Below are 23,372 nucleotides of genomic sequence, written 5' to 3'. Positions count from 1 at the left end.
ACAAGCATGAAACTTTTTTGACGATCCATAAGGTACAAGGTTCCAACAAGGGAATATAGACTGTTTATATTCTGCTGGTTCTAACCAGTAAAAAAAATGACACTACGAATGAATAAAGTAAACAAAAAACAAGACAGCAACGATAAAGAGAGAGGACAACCCAAGTTTGAGCCCTATAAGAGTTTGGGCTTGAAATATCGATTTGCCTAACCTCAATTTTTGAGGACCTGCGATTTCTGGAATATATCGCTTCTCTTTGAGAAACATCAATAATACTAGCACTGACTGTAATCAACAAAACATCATTTCCTGTAACTCTCTCGATGTACCCATACCTATACTTGAATAATTCTTCTCGTAATTTACTTACTGCGTGACTAGTCACGCGGACTGCTAGACAAGCTCAGACAATGCCGTTAGTGGCAGGGATCCGTGACAATGCACTACCGTAATCAGACCCCCTGTGTGAATTGGACTGTGATAAATGAAACGAAACTGTTAAAGGTTTAGGTTTTTCCTTTTTTCGCAATTCTCAAAGCTTCTTTAAGCTTGAAACTGATGAAATTTTGATCATAAGTGTTCAAGTTGTTGATTTGCAACATGAGTGCATTACCAGACATCGACAAGATCGACGACATCGTGGAGATGGCAAGCACAATGGTGACACTAAAAATTTCGCCCAAAGGGCTGAAAACGTTGGACGAAATGAAAGCAAAAGTGAAAGAGACACTCCAGTCGTCAGAGAAGAAGTCAAGTTGGACGGCAAAGGAGGTGAGAACCCTACAGTATCTTTATAAATATGAACAACCAGCAAACTCAATTTCATGATAAACGACATTTTCAGTACAATGGCGGAAGTATCTAGATGTGACCCTTAATAAATGGTAGACGCAGACTATATCGTGAAATTCAGTAACAAATTGTTTAACAGCTCTGTTGATTCTAACTTAACTATCGTTTGCGATTTAATCCCATGGCAATCTATTCAAAGATGGCATCTCAGAAAAGAATGGTAAAAGAAGAAACCGTATTTCCACGGACGGAAATGGTAGCATTCACTCGCCATGTTTCTCTAAGTTCAAACTTAACAGTACGTAGAGCAATCTAAAAGGCAGCTAATTACTTATTGATACTTCCATAAACGATTCTTACAACTAAGTTAGCAAAATGATTGAAAATAAGAAATTGTAAAGTTTTGCTTCCACAGTCAGAGGTTATCATGCATACTAATGTTCGTAATTTTGCAAGCTTGATTAAACAACGATCGAGTCTCGAGGGTTCAAGTTGATAAGACGGCTCTTAGAACATCGATGATTGATAAATTTTGGGGAAATCTGCTTCAATTTTGCTTTTTCCTTGTGCTTAGTGGTTGTTATTCGAAAACATTTTAATCATTTGGGAAAATGTTGACGTTTGTATCAGGTTTACATTTCTTCATTTTCTTATAAATGCTTGCGTAATTTCTGTAAAATAAATGACCACCAACTTAAAGCTTGGAGTGACCTGATGCTTTTCTACGGTAAAAGGAAGCCACAAATGTGTTCTACTATTCGAAATTTTCCGCGAAGAGTTGGAGTTCTTTCCTGCTGTGGCTAAACATCAAAATTTACTTTTGCTCACAAAATACATGCATATTTACATATGTAATCATGGGTAACCTACCGCAAACAATAGCCTATCGATGGTTGCATTGCGGCAGTTTTTGAGCTTAAACCAGCCTAATGAATCTATTACCTAGATTAAGCTTCGCTCAGAACAGCGATGTGTATGTAGAAGTGATGTTATTAGTAACAAGAATTTCTAAAATGACTGTAAAACGGTTAAATTAACCAAATAGACCGAAAAGTAATAATTAATTTACAGAGGCGAATGTTGATGCACAGCATTTGTTTCATTCTGTGCCATTTATCAGGCCTTTTCAGTGTTGACGGAGGCAAAGAAAGAAGACGAGAGAAAACGAGCAACCTTGCTCAGTTTCTACGAACGCACAGATGATTGCTTGCAAAGTATGGATGAAAAAGTTCATGCCCTTTTGGAACAGAACATTGGAAACCTCAAGGAAAAAATAGCTTCCCACAAACAAAATCTTCTGAAAAAAGAGTACATTGTTCTTGTTGCAGGTTTGTTATATGTAGACAATTTGACTGCCATTGCTTTGAAATTTTAGCTTCGCCAATTTCCTCAACCAATAGACTTAAACTCAAGACTAACAAAGAAAAAAAAGGCTTCACTCAGCTATTATACTAATCCAGCCTCAACTAATTAGAAAGCTAGTGATCGAGCCATAAAGTAAATTAAAAGTATATTTCTTTGAGGGAATTACACTCAGTATATTTCATCCTTCCTTAATTGTGCTTTCGTGTAATATACTTCCTTAAGTTATATTTACCTTCAACACCCTAAGATCAGTTTGCATATTCCCCATACTGTTCTCTATACATTTCCTAAGGTATTGACAAGAAGACTTTGTTTAACAATCATGAGCTCCTTTACTTGATGATCATTTCTTTAATTCTCGTGACCTGAAGATGTGAATCAGAGGTGATCTTGCAAGGAGAAATTAGATGCTTGTCACTCTTAGTGGTTAAAGGGTTAACAATGGGAACTTTATTGCTAATATCTTCTAATCGAACTTCAGTCACACGAGTACTTTTTCAATTCTACGGAAACCCTGAATCTCACAACATTTAACTTTTATTGATGGACTAAAGATTACTCATTTATTTATTCACAAATTTTCAATTATGCAATTTGCTACTTGGTTGTTGTATATTATAAGGGGCTCCACTGACCTGTCCTTTCACCTCACAACTTTTCCCAAACATCCTGCTCTTAGTAAACAGCCCCCCCATTCAAACCAGGTTGCAGCTGAACTTGGCCAGCCTGGTTGATAATTAAATACAACACACCTATGAAAAAACGAGTGGACAAAGTGGGAGTCTGCTGTTCCAGACCAACTAAGATTATTTTTGATAGTTCCTTTAAAGGAAGTCTGTCTTTTGAACGTGGTACATAATATGGCCAACCTCGAGCTGCTATCTGGGTGAAAGCTATATAATTGTGGACAGCAAGAGGAATAGTTTTTCATGAAAACAAATTAGAAGAAGAAAGGAAATTTTGTTTGGGATTTCTGGTGGAAACGACCGGGGAAGTAGATTCTCTTGTTCGACGTAACTTAAGTAGAATCGATCCATTCTTACCAATGTTTTTTATTTCTTCCCTCCCTATTTTCACCTGTTTATACTTACCAGGCGAAACAAGTTCAGGAAAGAGCACTTTGTTAAATCTTATCCTTGGAGAGCAGCTTCTTCCTTACTCCTCTCTGAGTACCACATCCACCATCTGTGAACTAAGATATGGAGATACACCAAGGCTGGTGGCGCACTTTAAAAACAAAGAATTAGGGGATATCACAAAGACTGTTGTCTTAGACGAGCCATCTGAAGCCTCCGAGCAGAGTTACCTTCAACAGATTTCCGAATTCGTCCACCTAAAGACTAACAGAGAAAAGGGCTCAGATTACGAAAAGATTGAGTTGTTTTGGCCACACAATCTGTTGAAGGTTAGACATGAGCAAGCTCAGTAATTATTCGGGGTCTTAGAACTGACCCTTAGAAACATAATATTGATGTCAGCAAGCTTAAGAATGTTCGTGCATGAATATATTTTACGATATAAAACTGTCTTTTGTATTCCTTTATGATTGAAATTGATATTAGGGATGTTAGAGAAATTTAAAGTCTCCAAATTTCTAACTTTTCTCAAATCATTTACCATTCTGCATAGGGCTTGCACTCGTTGTTATTTGGAATTTTACTTGGTTTTTGTTGCTGTTTTGTCACAAGAACTGATTGTTGACATCTCAATTAGTTGTTGTCATCCCAAATGAATAGTTGCACACTTCTCTTTTGATGTATCCTTATTACGGTCACTAATAATTGAATAACAGCAGTATTGACTGAAAGTCACGTCCGACTAAATTCTGATGATTAATTCGGTTAAGGATGTCAAAATGTCACTTAAAAGGAACAGATATAGAGGACATTAGATTGAGAGTTGAGAGTAATCCGGACTTAATCTCGCTCTGTGATTGGTCCAGAAAACTCATACCAATTCATCAATCATGCACATTCAAAACCAAAACCAACCGCAACTGACTCGCGCTTTCCCCTGGAAAGAGTTGTTCGCTTGTTTTTTCTTTGGGCTAATTCTCTAATTGGTTGTTGTGATTACTTTTGAGTTTGGTCTTATGACAACAAATCGAAACGCACTCTAGAGAGGGATACTCAAGGACAATATTTTGCTTCAATGACTGTGAATATATGAAAATCATGTATGTGATCTGCGGATTAAGAAATGAAAATGAAAGGGATTTTCGCGGTAATGAACACTTCTTAAGCAGTGGTGAAAATATGACCTCAAGAAAATTCAGGCCTGTACGGGATTTCAAGATCGAAGATCGAAGCAAAGATCGCTTTCATATTCAATATTTTGCTTGTTACATCTTTTAGGAAAATATCGTAATAGTCGACAGTCCAGGAATTGGCGAATCTACCATCATGGATTACATTGTAAAGGAGTACCTTCCAGAAGCTTTTGCATTTATTTACGTCATCAACAGTGAAAACGTCGGTGGAATACAGCGAGATAGGGTAAGGCACTTTAAACTGATGTAATGCATTGACTTCTTATTGCAAAAATAATTAAAAGAAAAATGTGCTGCAAAACCCGTATCAATTTTTGAATCTTCTATTTTAAAGATGTGTGAGAGTAAGTTAATTGTTCAAAATTTCGTTAAATGTGCCAGAAGAAGGAACTTAACGAACATGAGTTGCTCCTGCAGAGCGGTTGCGCGAGGCATTTTAACCGTTTTAGAAAGGGGCAACTACTGAAGTAGCCAGGAAAAGTCGACAAATAGCTGATTCTGTCTCTTTGCCTTCAGGTGGAAAAACTTATCGAACACGCCAGACAGGTATCTCTTGACAAACAAAGGGAATCTTCCTCAAATTGTGCCCTATTCGTTTGCAACAAGTGGGACCAGGTGCCGCCAGAAGAAACTGATGAAGTTAAGAACTATGTCGTGACGAAACTCACGCAGTGCTGGCCTTCTTTAGATCCAGAATCTCAGATCATTTATATGTCAGCAAGAGAAGCCATTGAAGCTCAGAAGTTTGGAATGGTCACGAAAGAGTTTGCTGAACTAATGAAAAGTATTAAGTCCATGGTTTTGAAAAGTATTGAAGCAAGATTACAGATTCAGTGGAGGTAAATTGCTTTGAATCCTTAGCAACAAAATGATTATTGAAGAAGTGGCATCTGTTGGAAATGTCTTTTGGGTTCTGAGAATAGGAATGAAAAAAATTTTCATTCTAATTGGCTGCGTGAAATGCATTTTTCAGGACACAAAAAAGAATAAGCCGAAGGTAATTAAGAACATAAAATATTAACTTAGTGCGAAAAAAGCCAAGAAACTGTTCATCCTGGCCATGCTTTGCATGAATAAATATAGTGACGAAGTATAAGAGTCAATTGAAAAATTTCCTTTATTCTTAGGTGGCTTGACTATCTTCTTGCACGTATGGCCCTCCACACGAAAGCGTTCATTCGAAATTCGTCCAAAGATCGTAAAAATATGATAGATAGGATGATGTTTATCACTGACCGGCTTCAAAGTATTGAGAGGCAGCAAGGCACAGTAAGCAAAGAGCTGCAGTCGTACCTCGAAAAAAAGACAGACGACGCTGTGACTACACTGTCCAGATACCTTAAGTCTGCAGAGGTTATGCAGCAGTTTTCTTCGTGGACATTAGACGACGCTCCAAAGACTGAAGAAAGCTGGGAACTGACAAAGAACTATATCCAAAAGGCGCTGATGAGGCGACTTCAAGAAACAATAGAAGAATGGGAAGAAAAGAACCAAGTCTTTTCCGATGCTCGCGCCTCTTTGATTCAATACTTTCAGGAGAGGTTCAGCTACGTCGTGGGTCAACTTCGAACGCTGGAGGAATCTGTCCTAGCCGGAGATGCTGCCAACTCAGCAGGTGGCCCGCTGGCATCGGATGACTTTAGCGTCACCAAAAAAGTCATCATCGGGGTCACAAGTCCAATTTGGGTTCCAGTTGGTCTGGTTGTCCTGATGGTCAGTGTCCCGGTAGTTGGCGCCATAGCAGTTAAAGAGAAGTTGAAAAACTGGAATAAAACAAGACAGTTCAACAAAGATAAGTGTGCCTTTATGGTAAAAGCTTCCCAAGAATATCTGAATGAAGCAGCGAAAGAACAGCATCTAAAGTCCTTCGTGATGGAACAGCTTAAAGAAGCTCAGGTTTGTCTTAAGCAGGTCTTAGATCGGATCCCTCAGCTCATAGAAGCGGACAAAATGTTGTGTCAACAGTTGAGAGATGGGAACCGTTCTAAGAAGGAAGTAGAAGACGTCTACAAACCGTTACAAGAGATGAGTGTGCTAATAAGGGATGAGATGGCCCTGTTTGGCATCAAAGAGGTCCGCAAAATGGACATTAGCTGCGACGATCTGGAGTGGAAAGACGATGCACTCCTTGGAGGTGGAGCGTTCGCTGCTGTTTATCGAGGAAAATTGAAGATACGAGGAGACGATAAATCCGTTGATGTTGCTGTGAAAGTGTGGAACGACGAACTCGAAGTTACTGTTAGTAACTTCCTTTCTGAAGCAGAGATACTTAGGTTGGTTTTGTCATTTTATGGATCTTGAGATGTTATATTGTTTACGAAAGAAATCCCATTTGCTAAGGCCTTGGGGAAGTACTAAATACATTCTGGCGGGTAGCTAATGTGGTATTTTCTTAAACGTAAGATTCTTTTCTGTGCAAGAAGCCCATAGTAATAAGAGAATTTTTTTTTATTACATGATGTCTTTCTGAAGCGTTCAGAACACTCAGAATCTAGATATATTTCAATGCACATCGGGATATTAATTAGGAAAAACCTTTACAGTGAGACATATCACCATTCATTTTCCCAACCGTACCGTGGGAACTCCTAAGTGGTACAAGTATCTGATTGCTCCTTACATCATCGCCACTGAATCGAGCATTACGGTCAAGAGAATAAGGGAATGATTGCAGTATCAGAAAACGTTTCAGATAACAGTATAGAGAATATGCATACTGTCTCAAAAGTTTAAGCTGTTTACGCTACATTTTCTTTATGTAGGAAGCTGAATCATCCCTTTATTGTGAAGTTCTATGGTGCAGCACTGCACAAGGAAGGGGAGCGGTTGAAAGCAATACTGGTGATGGAGCTCTGTAAGGAAAACCTGATGAGGTACATTTTTCGGCACGAAAGCAATATACCTGGAAAGTCGTCAACTGCTACAGCTGCGAGAGATGTGATCGGATGGGCAAAAGACATCGCCGATGCTCTGGAATACATTCACAGACAAGGTATCGTTCACAGAGATCTCAAGCTGGAAAATATACTGGTGAGTTAAAAATTGGGACTAATGGTTATCGTGACTATTTATAATTGTAATCATCTTCGTCCTTCGAGACTCATCTCGGACTTCATCGAATTCTAATTTGCTCGCCTTCACCCTATATATTCATTTCTAGTCGGCCTTTCCTGACGACTACCCATTTCTAATTTGACTCAGTTTTTTTAACAGTCGAAATATTTGGACTTTGGTATTAAAAATGTGTCAAAAAAATGTTTATCTAATTTTCCCGCAGCTGTCGCAAGAGAATATTGTCAAAGTAGCCGATGTCGGTGTTTCTAAAGAAGCCAAAGCGATCACAGGTACCTTGACGGGAACTCCTGTGTATCTCGCTCCAGAAGTGATCAATTCCTGTTTGTACGATTACAAGGCAGACATCTACAGCCTCGGTCTAATGCTCTGGGAGATGTGGTATGGTAAAAGAGCCCTTCTTGACGTGGGAGGAAATATGTATGAGTTTTTCGAAAAAGTGGTTGGGGGTGCGAGACCTACGCATGTCGAAGGCTTAAAGAAGCCTTCAGCTGGTTTGCATGATCTGATGCAGCGTTGCTGGGACGAAAAACCTGATAATCGACCAGATGCCAGAGAATGTTGCGAGAGGTTGACTCAACTCTCTCAGGAAGTTAGCGCACCATCTTCGTAAACACTGGTTATTAGGCAACCACCTTGAATTTGTTTACTTTTCAAGTGTAGACTGTTTTGGAGCAACAGTGATTTAAAGTATTGTAAGATATCCCATATGACTCTTATAGCAAATATATTAGCCTCACCCGCGCCAAGTTTCCCGTTTCAAACTTACTTCGTACATCATAGAAACCTATTCTGGTCTCAGTCAGTACTAAGGACTTCTATCGAGATCAGTGTCATTTAAGATGATTCCGTGAGGCCTAAGCGCGCAGATGTAGATGGCTCCTCTGCTGCTTTGTCTGTGAGACGATCTTTTTTTACGGTACAGGGTTGTCAGTCCATTGCCCTGCTCTTAGCCTAAAAGTGGCCTCGTTAGGCATGAAAATTAACGCAAGAAGTGTATACATGTGAAATACATAGATTCTTTCACAGTGAGTTGACGGAATGCAGGAGTGGTGCGTGGCAGTTCTCTAAATCTCTGCACGATGATTGTTATAATATGTATACAATCTTTAAGTCCTGGTGTTCTCTAGATCTTGCAAGCGAAAAAGAGACTACCGAAAGTCTTAATCAAGCGACCGTTCTCTTATGTTAAAAAGGCATAGTGCAGTCATATTGTCATAGTATCGTTAACTGATACAAACATACAATAGTTTCAATGATGTAGTAGATTTCTTTTAATAAGAGCTGGCTATCATGAGTATTAATCTCCTTAGGACCTATTTTTTGGGGGCTTTTGACAAATAGTTGGCTTGTTACTATTTTGAACGAGGAACAACAACAATATTCTGAAGGCGAATATTGTACTGTACTGATTCGCTGCAGTTAAAGCTTGAAAATTACAATTAAAGTGGCAATAAATACGGGTTTTCCTTGTATCCTGCTATTAACCCTTCACACGCATGAGTGACCAAGACAAAATTTCTCCTTACAGTATCAATACAATATCAAGCAGACAAGTGACGAGAATAACGAAAAAATATCAGTAAGGGGAATAAAAGTGGATCCAATACCAAATTCTCCAAACTAACATCACAAGAACTGCATGTGAGACAGCAAGGAGAATTACTAATGAGATCTTGGGAGTTAAAGAGTTAAAGAAATTGAGGAAGGACGGGGGACGCTTATTCGAGATGGGCGCTTTTTTGACATTATGGTCTAAGGGGTGGACGCTTAGTCAGGGGAGGGGGCTTATCATCACGTGTGCGCTTATTCGAGGAAGATCATCGATGTACCCTTTCGTCATTCCCTCCATCGATTCCTGCATCCTTTCAGCCATTCTTTTTTTTTTTATATATATTTTTGCAGTCCACAAAAAGTGACGAGGAAGCTTTAGATTTAATTCCCTATGTATTGCCCTTTTACAAGACAAAATCTTAAAGGTTAAAATCGATTGACTAAATTTCGTGGTTGTTATAATTGACATCCTGGGAACTTTTGAATCCCCCACCATAAATGAAAAGGCAAATGCGTACCTTTAAGAAGCCTCCGCATTCATCTGCTTCGTCAGTGGTGTATATAACGGAGGAATGCATAGAGACAAGGTAATTTTGTACGGTCTAACAAAAGATTTTAAAAAATATATACAAACAAACAAAAAAAGAAAAAACTCGCATGTTGTGGAACTTTCCCAAAAGGTTCAACTTTACAGGAAAGGAGGGAGTTATTTTTGCTTTTTTTGTTAACCTATTCAATCGCAAGATCTCATTGGTAATTCTCCTTCAAGTTAATGTCGGCCATACTATTCTTATGATGTTATATAGTTCAGAGAATTTGGTATTGGATCAACTTATAATCCCATAATTGATATTCTTCTTTATTCTCGTCACCTACCTGCTTGATATTGTATTGATGTTGTGAGGAGAAATTCTGTCTTGGTCACTTGTGGGAGTGAAAGGGCTAAAATGATTTAATGGTTGCTGTCGAGAAGTAATCTTCTGCAGTTGCACTTCAGTGATCGTTGTTGTCTACAAGAGGTGGTTGTTGTCAAGATTTTAGAACAAGATTAATTGAAGGAGCCATCCTCGGGACAAAAGGTACAGAAGGGTGTGTAACGTATAAAGGTCGACCATTGCTCGAGGTTCATCCGAAGGCACAACTCATGTTTCTTTTAACTGTTTGTGATCAGGTATAAAAATTAAATCGCATACGCCAAACAGATCAGTGCATTTCTGCACCAACGAATGAAGTCTTCGTCAACTTGTCCCCTTTTGATTTTAACCAAGTTGGATCAAGTACTGCCACAAGGGGCTTACAAGCTTAAGAGTTGCATTATAAAGGATCTCACAGAGCATTGGCCCGGTGAGGACCCGGAGTCACAAATCATTTAGATTTCATCAAGCAATGAGAGTAACGCACAAAATCCTCGGAGAAACTTCTAATGATGCTACATGCGCTTCACTGATAAACGGTATTTCATCCATGGTTTTAAAAGGCAGTTAAACAAACTTGGAGAAGAATTGGAGGTAAGTTGTCTTAGACTGATAAATCTGAAATCGAAGATTGGCTTAAGGCTTTTCTGAATGTCCGTTAGGGGTTCAAACTAAGCAAACTTTGCAAAATTTCCGCCCTTCCCCGATGCTAATCAGATTGTAGAATATGAAGTCAAAGAAATTGCGAGAAAGAGTCCTAAGTAAAATGTAATGAAGGGTTTGGAACCTATGTTCCCTTACTACCAAATAAGCAACGAAGCCACATGTTTGTGAGGGGCAAATTTAGGGAGTTTCGCTGAGTCATTCTCAAATGAGGAATTAAATTGCAGATAAATTAAAAAAGTAAATAATGTCTCCTAAGTGAACTGCAGTTAAAGAAATTGCAAAGAATGACTTCGAATTGGTTATTTGTTAATTGATTTACAGGTCAAAAGGTGATTTACACAATTAGTTTGTAGTTACAGGCTTTGCTGAATTTCTGCTGTTCGCGCTAACTCGTGATGTTCTATTTTTCAGGTGCTTTACTACCTTCTTTCACATATAGCCTATCGCACCAAAGCAACTCTACGCGATCCTTCAGTAATAGAGGTGATGAACTTTGTGACTGACAGTCAGCAGTGCGCGGTAGACAAAAAGCTGAACTCGACAATCAAGGCCTCAGCTGCCTGGGAATTGTCCAAATTCCTCAACTCCCCAGAACCTCAGCAATATTTTACTTCGTGGTCATTAGACAATGTATCAGACGTCGGGGAATTGAAAAGTGACAGAGGAAAATATAAAAAAAGCATCAATGAAACGACTTCAGGAGAAGATCAAAGATTGGGAGATACAGATCATTGTTTTCTCAGAATCTCGCACTTTACTGACACAGAACCTGTTATGGTATTCTAAATGAGTTGAGCGACAGAATCAAAATGTCCAGAACTCACTTAAAGCGGATAGTGTAGCCAGCTCATCATCAACTGATCCAGACAGTCATTATCGGAGTCACGGGTCCTATCGGGGTTCCCGTCGGCTTCGTTGCTTTTTTATTCAGTGCTCCAGTAAATGGAACTATGGCTGGATAATCGGAGTTAAAAAAAAAAAAGTAAAAGAGAGACAAGTGCAAGTTCATGGCGGAAGCCTCTCAAGAATATCTTACAAAGATGGCTGACAGACAACAAGTTATGTCCCTCGTCGAGGAAGAGTTTAAAACTGAAAAATTCTTGTTACAGCTGAAACGCTTACAGCAAGATGTTAGAGATTTATACATGAAAACTTCAGATTTAAGAGGAAAGATGGCTGACTTTGGCATCAAAGAAGCAGGTACCGTTGACATCAGTTGCGAGGACTTAGATTGGAAAGATGACCAAGGATCACCTCTCGGAAGTGGCTCTTTTGCTTCCGTTTATCGAGGAACCTCAAAGCTGCATAAGGAAGAGAAGCCCGTGGACGTAGCACCGAAAGTGTGAAAAAAGGCGCTGACCAGTGGCAGTGCAATAAGCTTCCTTTCTAAAACAGACACCCTAAGGTTAGCTTATGCAGTTTTACAGTTTTGTTTTTTTCTCTGTTCACTGCTATGTTTAGTTCACCTTTACAATCTAATGGCCTTCACTGAGCACGAACTTGACACTCACCTAGTTCGCTGGCGAAGTCACCCAAGATGTCAGCAAAAGGGACGGCGGAGCTTATTTTAATTCAATTAAGGAGGCTTGAAAACGAGCGCCGGGGACGCTAGTTTGTGGAGGATCTGGGGCCGATTTCCTCCACAAATTTTGAAATACATTCCTCCGACGTACGTCATACTAAAAACAAAATAAAACAAGGGGCTAAAGTTGTTGTCGACTTCTGCTCACCCAAGTTTTCTGCGAATCCACTGGAGTTGCGGGCGAACTCACCTACGCTGTAAAAGAAAGTTGTAAACTAACCACTGACTCAGGTTGCGTGCGAAATCACTTAAAGATGTCACTGAAGTAACCTGACTTGCTACCGAGTTAACTTTGGTTGCCAGCAGACTCACTTATCCCAATTTGTTGGCGACTGAACCAACCTAACTTGTTAGCGCACCAAACTTAGTTGTCAGCAAACTTGGCTACTTGTTAACAAACCAACCTAAGTTGTTAGCGAACTAATCTGAGGTATTGGCGAACTCATCTGTAAGTTGTTAACGGGCCCAACTAACTCGCTACCGCACCAACCTGAGTTATGAGCCCACCTATCTTACGTTGTTTGCCTGCAAACCTAAGTTGGTGGCGAACAAAGCTAAGTTGAATTTTTAACGCACCATCTTGAGTTGTAAGCGAACTCAATTAAGACTTAATTGACCGAACCAACTTGAGACATTAAGGAACTAGCATGGGACTTCAAACGAAGTAACTGTGGGTCGGTTCCCAGACTTATGGTCGGTTAATTCCTTGAGGTCTGGTAATTCGATTTCCCTGATGCTTTCTAACGGAAAGTGAAGAGTTCTGAGTTCCTCCCGGTGTGACCATTGTACTCTCCTTTTCGTAAAGTGTTTTTACGGGTGTCATGTGTAGAGGTAATGAGCTACCGAGACTGGGACGACCAGCAAACAATTATTTCAGAGCTCAATTTCTTATTGTGCCTTTTTTAGAAAGCTGATTCATCCCCTCATTGTAAAGATGTACGGCGCAACACTTCTGAAGGAGAAGACCAATCCTTGTCATGGAACTCTGCAGGGAGAACTTGATGAAGCACATTTTCCGAAATCAGGACAATGTATCTGGTCTCTCTACAAAAACTTCGGCTGCAAAAAACGTGATCGGATGAGCATAAGACATTGCCAAAGCTTTGGAATTCATACATAATAAGGGCATAATTCACAGAGATCTCAAACTGGAAACACATTGGTATGTAGCAGATAATTCGATGCGTGCACAGTGATTGAGTTCAAGGGTTCTTTCGTCCTCACACAACAGGACAATAGAAATAGCCTCTGTCGAATAGATGCTGTAATCACGATTTTTATCTATGTCGATGATAGGTAGGTGGGTGAGTGGCTGGATGGATTGATGGACACGGATTCTGATGGACTCGGAATCTGAGCTTACAGTCTCGCACTATGCACGACAGACTAGTCACCTGATACAATAACTTCTTTTATAAAGGGGGTAAGGTTTTAAAGAAACTGTGGTGCTGCGTGAGTGGGAGAGTAAACCAGGGTAATTTAGTGTTATCAACTGAGTTGATAACGTAAATTGCCCACCCTAAAGAGTTATAAGGCTGGCGTTTTAGCCCTTCGTCAGAGCGATTGACGAAGGGCTAAGTTCACCGATGCAGCAGCACAGTTTCTTTAGACATTTATCCCCTTTATTCATTTGTCTTTTAATTGCTGCGACCACTAACTCTTGCCTCAGAATTTTTCGATCCAGTCGCTCTGACGAAGGGCTAACGCTCGAACGTCAGCCTTTTAACTCTTTGCGGTGGCCAATTTAGGTTATAAACTCAGTTGAAAACACTAAATTACCCTGGTTTACTCTCCCACTCACGCAGCACACCAAAGAAATGAATACTTGTATATGTCATTCGTTACATTTGAGCACGATGAAAATAGTTACTCGCACTTTGGCCCTCGGCACTTTTTTAATTAGCTCCATTCCATTGGTACAGGGTTCAAACAAGGGAATATAGACTGTTTATATCCTGCTTGTTCTAATCAGTAAAAGAAATGACATTACGAATGATTAAAGTAAACAAAAACACAAGTCAGCAACGATAAAGAGAGAAGACAAGCAAAACTTGAGCGCCATCAGAGTTTCACCTTGAAATATCGATTTGCCTAACCTCAATTTTTGAGGACCTGCGATTTTTGGGATATGACGCTCCTCTTTGACAAACACTATAAAAAGACTAGCATTGATTGTAATCAACAAAACGTAATTTCCTTTACCTTTCTCTATGTACCTATACCTATATTTGAATAATGCTTTTCGAAATTTACCTATTGCGTGACTAGTCACGCTGACTGCCAGAAAAGCTCAGACAATGCTGACAGTGACAGGGATCCGTGTCAATGCACTATAGTAATCAGACCCCCTGTGATTGGATTGTGATAAATGAAACAAAACTGTTAAAGGTATAGGTTTTTCCTTTTTCGCAATTCTCAAAGCTTTCTTGATCTTGAAACTGATGAAATTTTGATCATAACCGTTCAAGTTGTCGATTTGCAACATGAGTGCATTACTAGACGTTGACAAGATCGACGACATCCTGGAGATGGCAAACACAATGGCGATACTAAAAATTCCGACCAAAGGGCTATATTCGTTAGAGCAAATGAGAGCAAAAGTGAAAGAGACACTCCAGTCGTTAGAGAAGAATTCAAGTTGGACGGCAAAGGAGGTGAGAACCCTACTATATCTTTTTAAAATATGGATAACCAGCAAACTCAATTTATAAACGACATTTTCAGTACAATGGTGGAATTATCTTGATGTGACCTTTAATAAATGGTAGACGCAGACCATATCGTGAAATTCAGTAACGAATTGTTGAACAATCTCTTCATGCTAACTAAGTCATAGTTTGCGATTTTATCCCATGGCGATCCATTCAATGATGGCATCTCAGAAATGAATACTACTTGAAGAAACCTTATTCTCGTGGACGGAAATCGTTGCACTCGTCATTCACTCGCCAAATGTTTCTCTAAGTTCACACTTGACAGTACTCAGAGCAATCTAAAAGGCAGCTAATTACTTATTGATACTTCCATAAACGATTCTTACAACTGGGTGTCAGCAAAATGATTAAAAATACGAAATTGGAAAGTTTTGCTTCTACAGTAAGAGTTTATCATGCATACCGCTGTCCTCAATTTAGTAGGCTTCGTTGAGCAACGATCGTGCTTTGAGGGTTCAAGTTGATAATACGGCTCCTAGAACATCGAGGATTGAAATGTTTTGGAGAAATCTACTTCAATTCTGCTTTTTCCTATCGCTTTGTGGTTGTAGTTCGAAAACATGTTAACCCTTTGGGAAAATGTTGACGATTGTATCAGGTTTACATTTCTTCATTTTCTTAGAAATGCTTGCATAATTTCTGTAAAATAAATGATCACGGACTTAAAGCCTGGAGTGAGCCAATACTTTTCTACGGTAAAAGGAAGCCACAGACTCGTTATACTATTCGTAATCGTCAGCGAAGAGTTGTAGTCCTTTCCTACTATGGCTAAACATCAAAAATTGTTTTTGTTCACACAATACATGCCTATTTACCCAAGTAATCATGGGTAACGCACCGCAAACAATAGCTATCGATGGTTGCATTGCGGCAGTTTTTGAGCTTAAAGCAGCCTAATGAATCTATTACCTAAATTAAGCTGCGCTCAGAACAGCGATGTGTGTCTAGAAGTGATGTTATTAGTAACAGGGATTTCCAAAATGACCGTAAAATGGTTAAATTAACCAATTAGGCCAAAAAGTAATAATTAATTTACAGAGGCGAATGTTGATGCACAGCATTTGTTTCATTTTGTGCCATTTATCAGGCCTTTTCAGTGTTGACGGAGGCAAAGAAAGAAGACGAGAGAAAACGAGCAACCTTGCTCAATTTCTACGAACGCACGGATGTTTGCTTGCAAAGTATAGATGGAAAAGTTCATAACCTTTTAGAACAGAACATCGGGAACCTCAAGGAAAAAATCGCTTCCCACAAACAAAATCTGCTGAAAAAAGAGTACATTGTTCTTGTTGCAGGTTTGTTATAAATAAATTGTTTTACCGCCACTGCTTTGAAATTTTAGATTCACCAACTTCCTCAACCAATAGACTTAAATTCAAGACTGACAAAGAAAAGAAGGCTTCATTCAGCTATTCTACTAATCCAACCTCAGCTAATTAGAAAGCTAGTGATCGAGCCATGAAGTAGAATAAAACTATATTTCTTTTAGGGTATTACACTCAGTATATTTCATCCTTCCTTAATTGTGCTTTCGTGTAATATACTCCCTTAAGTTATATTTACCCTTTACACCCAAAGATCAGTTTGCATATTCCCCATACTGTTCTCTATACATTTCCTAAGGTACTGACAAGGAGACTTTGTTTAACAATCACGAGCTCCTTTACTTGATGATCATTTCCTTAATTCCCATGACCTGAATATGTGAGTCAGAGGTGATCTTGTAAGGAGAAATTAGATGCTTGTCACTCTTGGGGTTAAAGGGGAAACAGAGGGAACTTTATCGCTAATATCTTCTAATCAAACTTGATAGTCACACGAACACTTTTTTAATTCTACGGAAACCCTGAATCTCACAACATTTAACTTTTATTGATGGACTAAAGATCATTCATTTATTTATTCCCAATTTGTCAATTATCAAATTTGCCACTTGGTTGTTGTATATTATAAGGGGTTCCACTGACCTGTTCTTTCACCTCACAACTTTTCCCAAACATCCTACTCTTAGTACACAGGCCCCCCCATTCAAACCAGGTTGCAGCTGAACTTGGCCAGCCTGGTTGATAATTAAGTACAACACACTTATGAAAAAATGAGTCGACAAAGTGGGAATCTGCTAGTCCAGACCAACTAAAACTATTTATTGATAGTTCCTTTAACGGAAGTCTGTCTTTTGAAAGTGGCACATAATATGGCCAACCTCGAGCTGCTATCTGGGTGAAAGCTATATAATTGTGGACAGCAAGAGGACTAGTTTTTTTATGAAAACGAATTAGAAGAAGAAGGGGGAATGGTGTTTTGTTTGGGATTTCTGGTGGAAACGACCGGAGAAGTAGATTCTCTTGTTCGACGTAACTTAAGTAGAATCGATCCATTCTTACCAATGTTTTTTTTCGTTCTTCTCTCTCTATTTCCCCTGTTTATACTTACAGGCGAAACACGTTCAGGAAAGAGTACTTTGTTAAATCTTATCCTTGGAGAGCAGCTTCTTCCTTACTCCGTTCTGAGTACCGCATCCACCATCTGTGAACTAAGATATGGACATACACCAAAGCTGGTGGCGCACTTTAAAAACAAAGAATTAGGGGATACCACAAAGACCGTCGTCTTACACGAGCCATCTGAAGCCTTCGAGCGGAGTTACCTTCAACAGATTTCCGAATTCGTCCACTTAAAGACTGACGGAGAAAAGGGCTCAGATTACGAAAAGATTGAGTTGTTTTGGCCACACAATCTATGGAAGGTTAGACATGAGCAAGCTCAGTAATTATTCAGTCTCTAAGAATTGACCTTAAGAAACATATTGTCGATGTCAGCAAGCTTAAGAATGTTCGTGCATGAATGTATTTTACGATTTATAACTGTCTTTTATATGCCTTTATAACTGAAATTGATATTAGGGATGTTAGAGAAATTTAAAGTCTCCAAATTCCTAACTTTTCCCAAATCATTTGCCATTCTGCAAAGTAACTCCTTGCACACGTTGTAATTGTACTTGGTTTTTGTCGCTATTTTGTCATAAGAACTGATTGTTGACATCTCAGTTGGTTGTTGACATCTCAAACGAATAGTTACACACATCTCTTTTGATGTATCATTAATAATTGAGTGATAGCAGTATCGACTGAAAGTCACGTCCGCCTAAATTCTGATGATAAATTCGGCTAAGGATGTCGAAATGTCACTTAAAAGGAACAGATATAGAGGACATTAGATTGAGAGTTGAGAATAATCCGGACTTAATCTTGCTCTGTGATTGGTCCAGAAAACTCATGCCAATTCATCAACCAATCACATTCAAAATTAAAACCAATCGCAACTGACTTGTGTTTTCCCATGAAAAGAGTTGTTCGCTTGTTTTTTCTTTGGGTTCTCTGATTGATTGTTGTGATTACTTTGAGTTTGGTCTTATGACAACCAATCGAAACGCACTCTAGAGAGGGATCCCTAAGGCCAAAGGTCAAATCGCATATGTGATCTGCGGATTAAGAAATGAAAATGAAAGGAATCTTCGCAGAAATGAGCACTACTTAACCAGTAGTGAAAATATGGTATCAAAAAAATTTAGGCCTGTACAGAGCGTGAAATTAATTTTTTTTCTGATAGCCAATTCGCTCCTAAATTTTTAAAAGTGGTAGCCAATTCAAAAAAAGTTGGTCGCCATTTTTAAAGACAAACAAAACCTTTTTTAACGATGTCAGCGTTCTAGATAGACCCTCCAAAATTAAGTGTGGTGAAAGATCTCTTACTTGCTACAAATTGGACACTAGGACGGATGAATTACAACGCTCAAGCTCACCCAAATCCAAGATGGTGTCTAGTCATCGATTTAGATGCATGTGCTGCGTTTTGGAAACAAACTTAACGAGGAAGTTTGCAGCGGCTTTATGTTTGCAAATCCGTTTAATTCACTTTATCTCTAATTAAGGTTATGATGAAGCATTCTAGTCGCCATTTTGGCGACTAATTTTCAGGATTTGTTCGCTAAAGTGAAAAATTTAGTCGCAGTGGCGCCTGTATTAGGCGCAATTTCACGCCCTGCTGTACGGGATTTGAAGATCGAAGTAAAGATCGCTTTCGTATTCAATATTTTGCTGGTGACATCTCATATTTTACGTGTCTTTTAGGAAAATATCGTAATAGTCGACAGTCCAGGAATTGGCGAATCTACCATCATGGATGACATTGTAAAGGAGTACCTTCCAGAAGCTTTCGCATTTATTTACGTCATCAACAGTGGAAACGCCGGTGGAGTACAGCGAGATAGGGTAAGGCACTTTAAAATGCGAAATGCCTTCTCATTGCAAAAATAATTAAAGGAAAATGTGGTACAAAATTCGTAATCCTCTATTTTAAAGTTTATTAAGAGTAATTTAACTATTCAAAACTTTTCGTCAAATGTGCTAGAAGAAGGAACTTAACGAACATGAGTTGTTTCTGCAGAGCGATTACTTAAGGCGTTAAACCGTTTTAAAAAGGGCAACTACTGACGAATAGCTAATTCTGTCTCTTTGCCTTCAGTTAGAAAAACTTATCGAACACGCCAGACAGATATCTCTTGACAAACAAAGGGAATCTTCCTTAAATTGTGCCTTATTCGTTTGCAACAAGTGGGACCAGGTGTGGTCAAAAGAATCTGACGAACTTAAGAACTATGTAGCGACGAAGCTCACGTAGTGCTGGCCTTCTTTAGATCCAGAATCTCAGATCATGCATATGTCAGCAAAAGAAGCCAGTGAAGCTCAGAAGCTTGGAGTGGTCACGGAGGAGTTTGCTGAACTAATGAATGGTATCAAGTCCATGGTGTTGAAAAGTATTGAAGCAAGACTACAGATTCAGTGGAGGTAAATTGCTTTGAATCCCTAGCGACAAAATGGTTATGAAGAAGTTGCATCTGTTGGAAAAGTCTCTTTGGTTCTGATGGTAAAATGAAAAATATCTTCATTCTGATTGCCTGCGTGAAATGTATTTTTCAGGAAACGAAAAGCATAAGCCGAAGGTAATACAGTGCATAAATTGTCAACTCATGCAGTGCGAAAAGCGTCAAGAGACTGTTCAGACTGGCTTTGTATGAACGACGAAGTATTAAAAACAATTGTATGGTGACGAAGTATTAAAGACAATTGAAAATAATGTTCTTATTTTTAGGTGGCTTGACTATCTTCTTGCTCTTATGGCCCTCCAAACGAAAGCGTTCATACGTAATTCGTCCGAAGATTGTAAAAATGTGACAGACAGAATGATCTATATCACTGACCGCCTCCAAAGTATTGAAAGGCAGCAAGGTACAGTAAGCAAAGAGCTGCAATCATACCTCGGAAACAAGGCAGACCACGCTGTGAGTGCACTGTCCAGATACCTTAAGTCCCCAGAAGTTATGGAGCAGTTTTCTTCGTGGACATTAGATGACGTTCCCAACACTGAAGAAAGCTGGGAACTGACTAAGAATTACATCCAACAGGTGCAGATGGAGCGACTTGTAGAAGTGATAAAGGAATGGGAAGAAATGAACCATGTCTTTTCCGATGCTCGCGCCTCTTTGATTCAATACTTTCAGGAGAGGCTCAGCTACGTCGAAGGTCAACTTCAAATGCTGGAGGTCTCTGTCCTAACCGGAGATACTACCAGCTTTGCAAGTTATTTTGGCGCCGCCGAAAATGTCAGAATCGGGGTCAAACGTCCAACTTGGGTTCCAGTTGGTCCGGTTGTCCTAGTTAAAGAGAAGTTGCGCAACTGGAACAAAAAGAGACAGTACAACAAAGACAGGTGTGCCTTTGTGGCGAAAGCTTCTCAAGAATATCTGAATGAAGCAGCTGAAGAACAGAATTTAAGGTCGTTCGTGATGGAGCAACTCGAAGAAGCTCAGCTTTGTCTTAAGCAGGTCTCAGATCGGATCCGTCAGCTCATAGAAGGGGGCAAAATGTTGAGTCAAAAATTGAGAGATGAGAACCGTTCTAAGAAAGAAATAGAAGATTTCTATAAACCGTTACACGAGAAGAGTGTACAAATAAGGAATGAGATGGCCCTGTTTGGCATCAAAAAGCTTTGCACCATGGACATCAGTTGCGACGATCTGGAGTGGCAAGACGATGCACTTCTTGGAAGTGGAGCGTTCTCTGTTGTTTATCGAGGAAGATTGAAGATACCAGGAGAGGATAAACCCGTAGATGTTGCTGTGGAAGTGTGGAACGAAGAGTTCAACGAAGATACTGCTAGTAGCTTCCTTTCTGAAGCAGAACTACTCAGGTTGATGTTGTCATTTTATGGATCTTTAAATGTTATATTGTTTATGAAAGAAGGCCCAACCTACCTAAAACCTTGGGAAAGCACTAAATATAATCTGGCCGGTCGCCAATGAGATATTCTCTTAGTCATAATATACTTATTTGTTTAAGAAGCTCATCATAATTAGAAGATTTATTTTTCTGACGCTTTCAGAATACCCAGAATCTAGGTATATTTTAGGCACATCGGGATATCAATTAGGAAAAACCTTTACAGTGAGACGTCTCTTCATTTTCCCAACAATTTTTTACACTTCGATCTCTTAAGTTGGACTAGCATCTAATTGCTCCTAGTCGCCGCTGAATCAAGCATGAAGGTCATGAGAATAAGTGAAATGATTGACAACAGAAGAATTTCTTGATTGATGATCAAAATTTTCCTGTCAGTATTAGAAAATGATTATAGGGGGTGAGTTTCTAGAAAAACTGTGGTGCTTGGTCGGTGGGAAAGTATAACAGGGTAATTTAGTATTATCAACTACTACGTCATCAACTCAGTATCAGAAACTGTTTAGATAACAGTATAGAGAATATGCATACTGTCTTATAAGTGAAGTTTTTTTACGCTACGTTTTCTTTATGCAGGAAACTGAATCATCCCTCTATTGTAAAGTTCTCTGGTGCAGCACTACACAAGGAAGGGGAGCAGCTGAAAGCAGTTCTGGTGATGGAGCTCTGCAAGGAAAACTTGATGAGGCACATTTTCCGGCATGAAAATTATAAATCTGGAAAGTCATCAACTGCTACAGCTGCGCGAGATGTGGTCGGATGGGCAAGCGACATCGCCGATACTTTGGAATACATTCACAGACAAGGTATCGTTCACAGAAATCTCAAGCTGGAAAATATATTGGTGAGTTCAAGATCGGGAGTACTGGTTATCGTGACTATTTATAATTATAATCATCCTTGTCCCTCGAGACTCATTTCGCATTTCATCGTTTTCTAATTCGCTCGCCTTCACCCAGTTTTCCTGCTCTCTATGTGGGATACCTGTGGCAGACCACGCTGTTGTAGTCAGATATGGAAATTAGCCGCGTGCTTGTGCTTGTCACTGAAATTAGCTGCGGTTGTTACCTGGATGAGCGAACGCACTTAATATCCTGTCTTGTCTTAAGTTTTCGATGTAATTCCTGTACTATGAAGGGTCAGCATCAGATTTATTATTTTCCGTCTGTTTCGGGTTCCTCCTCGAGAAACCATGGGATTGTAATCCCACAGTTTCGACAGGACAATTTTTCTAAGGGAAACCACAAGCGGTTATAATACATAACGTTTTGTGGAAAACTAACATGAACAAAAATCACTCGACTTCGACTACCCTTTTCTAATATTGCTTAATTTTTGTGATAGTCGAAACTTTTAGACTTTGGAATTAAAAATGTATCAATTTCCATAGAGTTTATCTTATTCTCCCACAGCTGTCGCAAGAGAATATTGCCAAAGTAGCCGATATCGGTGTTTCTAACGAAGCCAAAGCGATCACGGGTACCATGACTGGAACTCCTGTGTATCTCGCTCCTGAAGTGATCAAGTTCTGTTTGTACGATTACAAAGCAGACATCTACAGCTTCGGTATAATGCTCTGGGAGATGTGGTATGGTAACAGAGCCCTTCTTGATGTGGAAAGAAATGTGCATGAGTTTTTCGAAAAAGTGCTCGAGGGTACAAGACCTGCGCATGTCCGAGGCTCAAAAAAGCCTCCAGTTGGTTTGCACGATCTGATGCAGCATTGCTGGGACGAAAATCCTGATAATCGACCAGATGCGAGGGAGTGTTACAGGAAGTTGACTAAGCTCTATCAGGAATTTGGCGACCTAAAGGTATGAATTTTTAAAATTTCTTTCTTTTCTTAGAAATTCTTGCATGATTTTTGTAAAATGAATGACCACAGACTTAAAGCTTGGAGTGAGCTAATGCTTTTCACGGTAAAAGGAAGCCACACATGTTTTCTTCTTTTCGTTTTGCACGATCTGATGCAGTATTGCTGGGACGAAAATCCTGATAATCGACCAGATGCGAGGGAGTGTTACAGGAAGTTGACTAAGCTCTATCAGGAATTTGGCGACCTAAAGGTATGAATTTTTAAAATTTCTTTATTTTCTTAGAAATTCTTGCATGATTTTTGTAAAATGAATGACCACAGACTTAAAGCTT

The 23,372-nt window shown here is 39.3% G+C and overlaps 1 protein-coding gene, 1 long non-coding RNA gene and 1 pseudogene across 6 annotated transcripts in view; 2 read left to right on the top strand and 1 right to left on the bottom strand.

The window, feature by feature from the left end:
- The first annotated feature begins 421 nt into the window (after window positions 1-421).
- LOC149044289 (uncharacterized) lies at window positions 422-8,802 on the top strand. 3 transcript variants are annotated; one of them, XM_089210957.1, is made up of 8 exons: window positions 422-771; window positions 1,913-2,120; window positions 3,252-3,562; window positions 4,512-4,652; window positions 4,943-5,265; window positions 5,554-6,699; window positions 7,189-7,456; window positions 7,704-8,802. In XM_089210957.1, the coding sequence occupies exons 1-8, from the start codon at window positions 601-603 to the stop codon at window positions 8,109-8,111; spliced, it is 2,976 nt and encodes a 991-aa protein (XP_089067083.1). In that variant the 5' UTR covers window positions 422-600; the 3' UTR covers window positions 8,112-8,802. The 3 variants fall into 3 exon arrangements, with proteins under 3 accessions (XP_089067083.1, XP_089067081.1, XP_089067082.1); XM_089210955.1 differs by having other exon boundaries at window positions 438-771; window positions 1,913-2,006; XM_089210956.1 differs by lacking the exon at window positions 1,913-2,120 and having other exon boundaries at window positions 497-771.
- Window positions 8,803-12,731: 3,929 nt separating this feature from the next.
- Window positions 12,732-23,372, bottom strand: part of LOC149044286 (uncharacterized) — a 30,487-nt gene continuing 19,846 nt past the window's right edge. For both annotated transcript variants that reach the window (XR_016188046.1, XR_016188045.1), the window contains exon 3: window positions 12,732-13,273. This is a non-coding gene — a long non-coding RNA (uncharacterized LOC149044286). The remainder of the gene's footprint in view (window positions 13,274-23,372) is intronic.
- Window positions 14,539-23,296, top strand: LOC149044288 (uncharacterized; annotated as a pseudogene). The gene is made up of 9 exons (XR_016188032.1): window positions 14,539-14,868; window positions 16,016-16,223; window positions 17,364-17,674; window positions 19,059-19,199; window positions 19,453-19,775; window positions 20,080-21,177; window positions 21,801-22,068; window positions 22,637-23,038; window positions 23,198-23,296. The product of XR_016188032.1 is annotated as an uncharacterized LOC149044288 (transcript).

The sequence above is a fragment of the Pocillopora damicornis genome, chromosome 6 (assembly GCF_964200805.1).
Source record: "Pocillopora damicornis chromosome 6, jaPocDami1.2, whole genome shotgun sequence".
Lineage (NCBI taxonomy): Eukaryota > Metazoa > Cnidaria > Anthozoa > Scleractinia > Pocilloporidae > Pocillopora > Pocillopora damicornis.
Note: the sequence above shows the minus strand (reverse complement) of the source record. Positions and strands in the feature narration are given on the sequence as shown.

Coding starts and splice junctions, on each gene's coding strand:
- LOC149044289 (XM_089210957.1), top strand. CDS start 601: ATGAGTGCATTACCAGACATCGACAAGATCGACGACATCGTGGAGATG. Junction 5,266..5,553: donor AGATTACAGATTCAGTGGAG/GTAAATTGCTTT, acceptor CTTTATTCTTAG/GTGGCTTGACTATCTTCTTG. Junction 7,457..7,703: donor TCAAGCTGGAAAATATACTG/GTGAGTTAAAAA, acceptor ATTTTCCCGCAG/CTGTCGCAAGAGAATATTGT.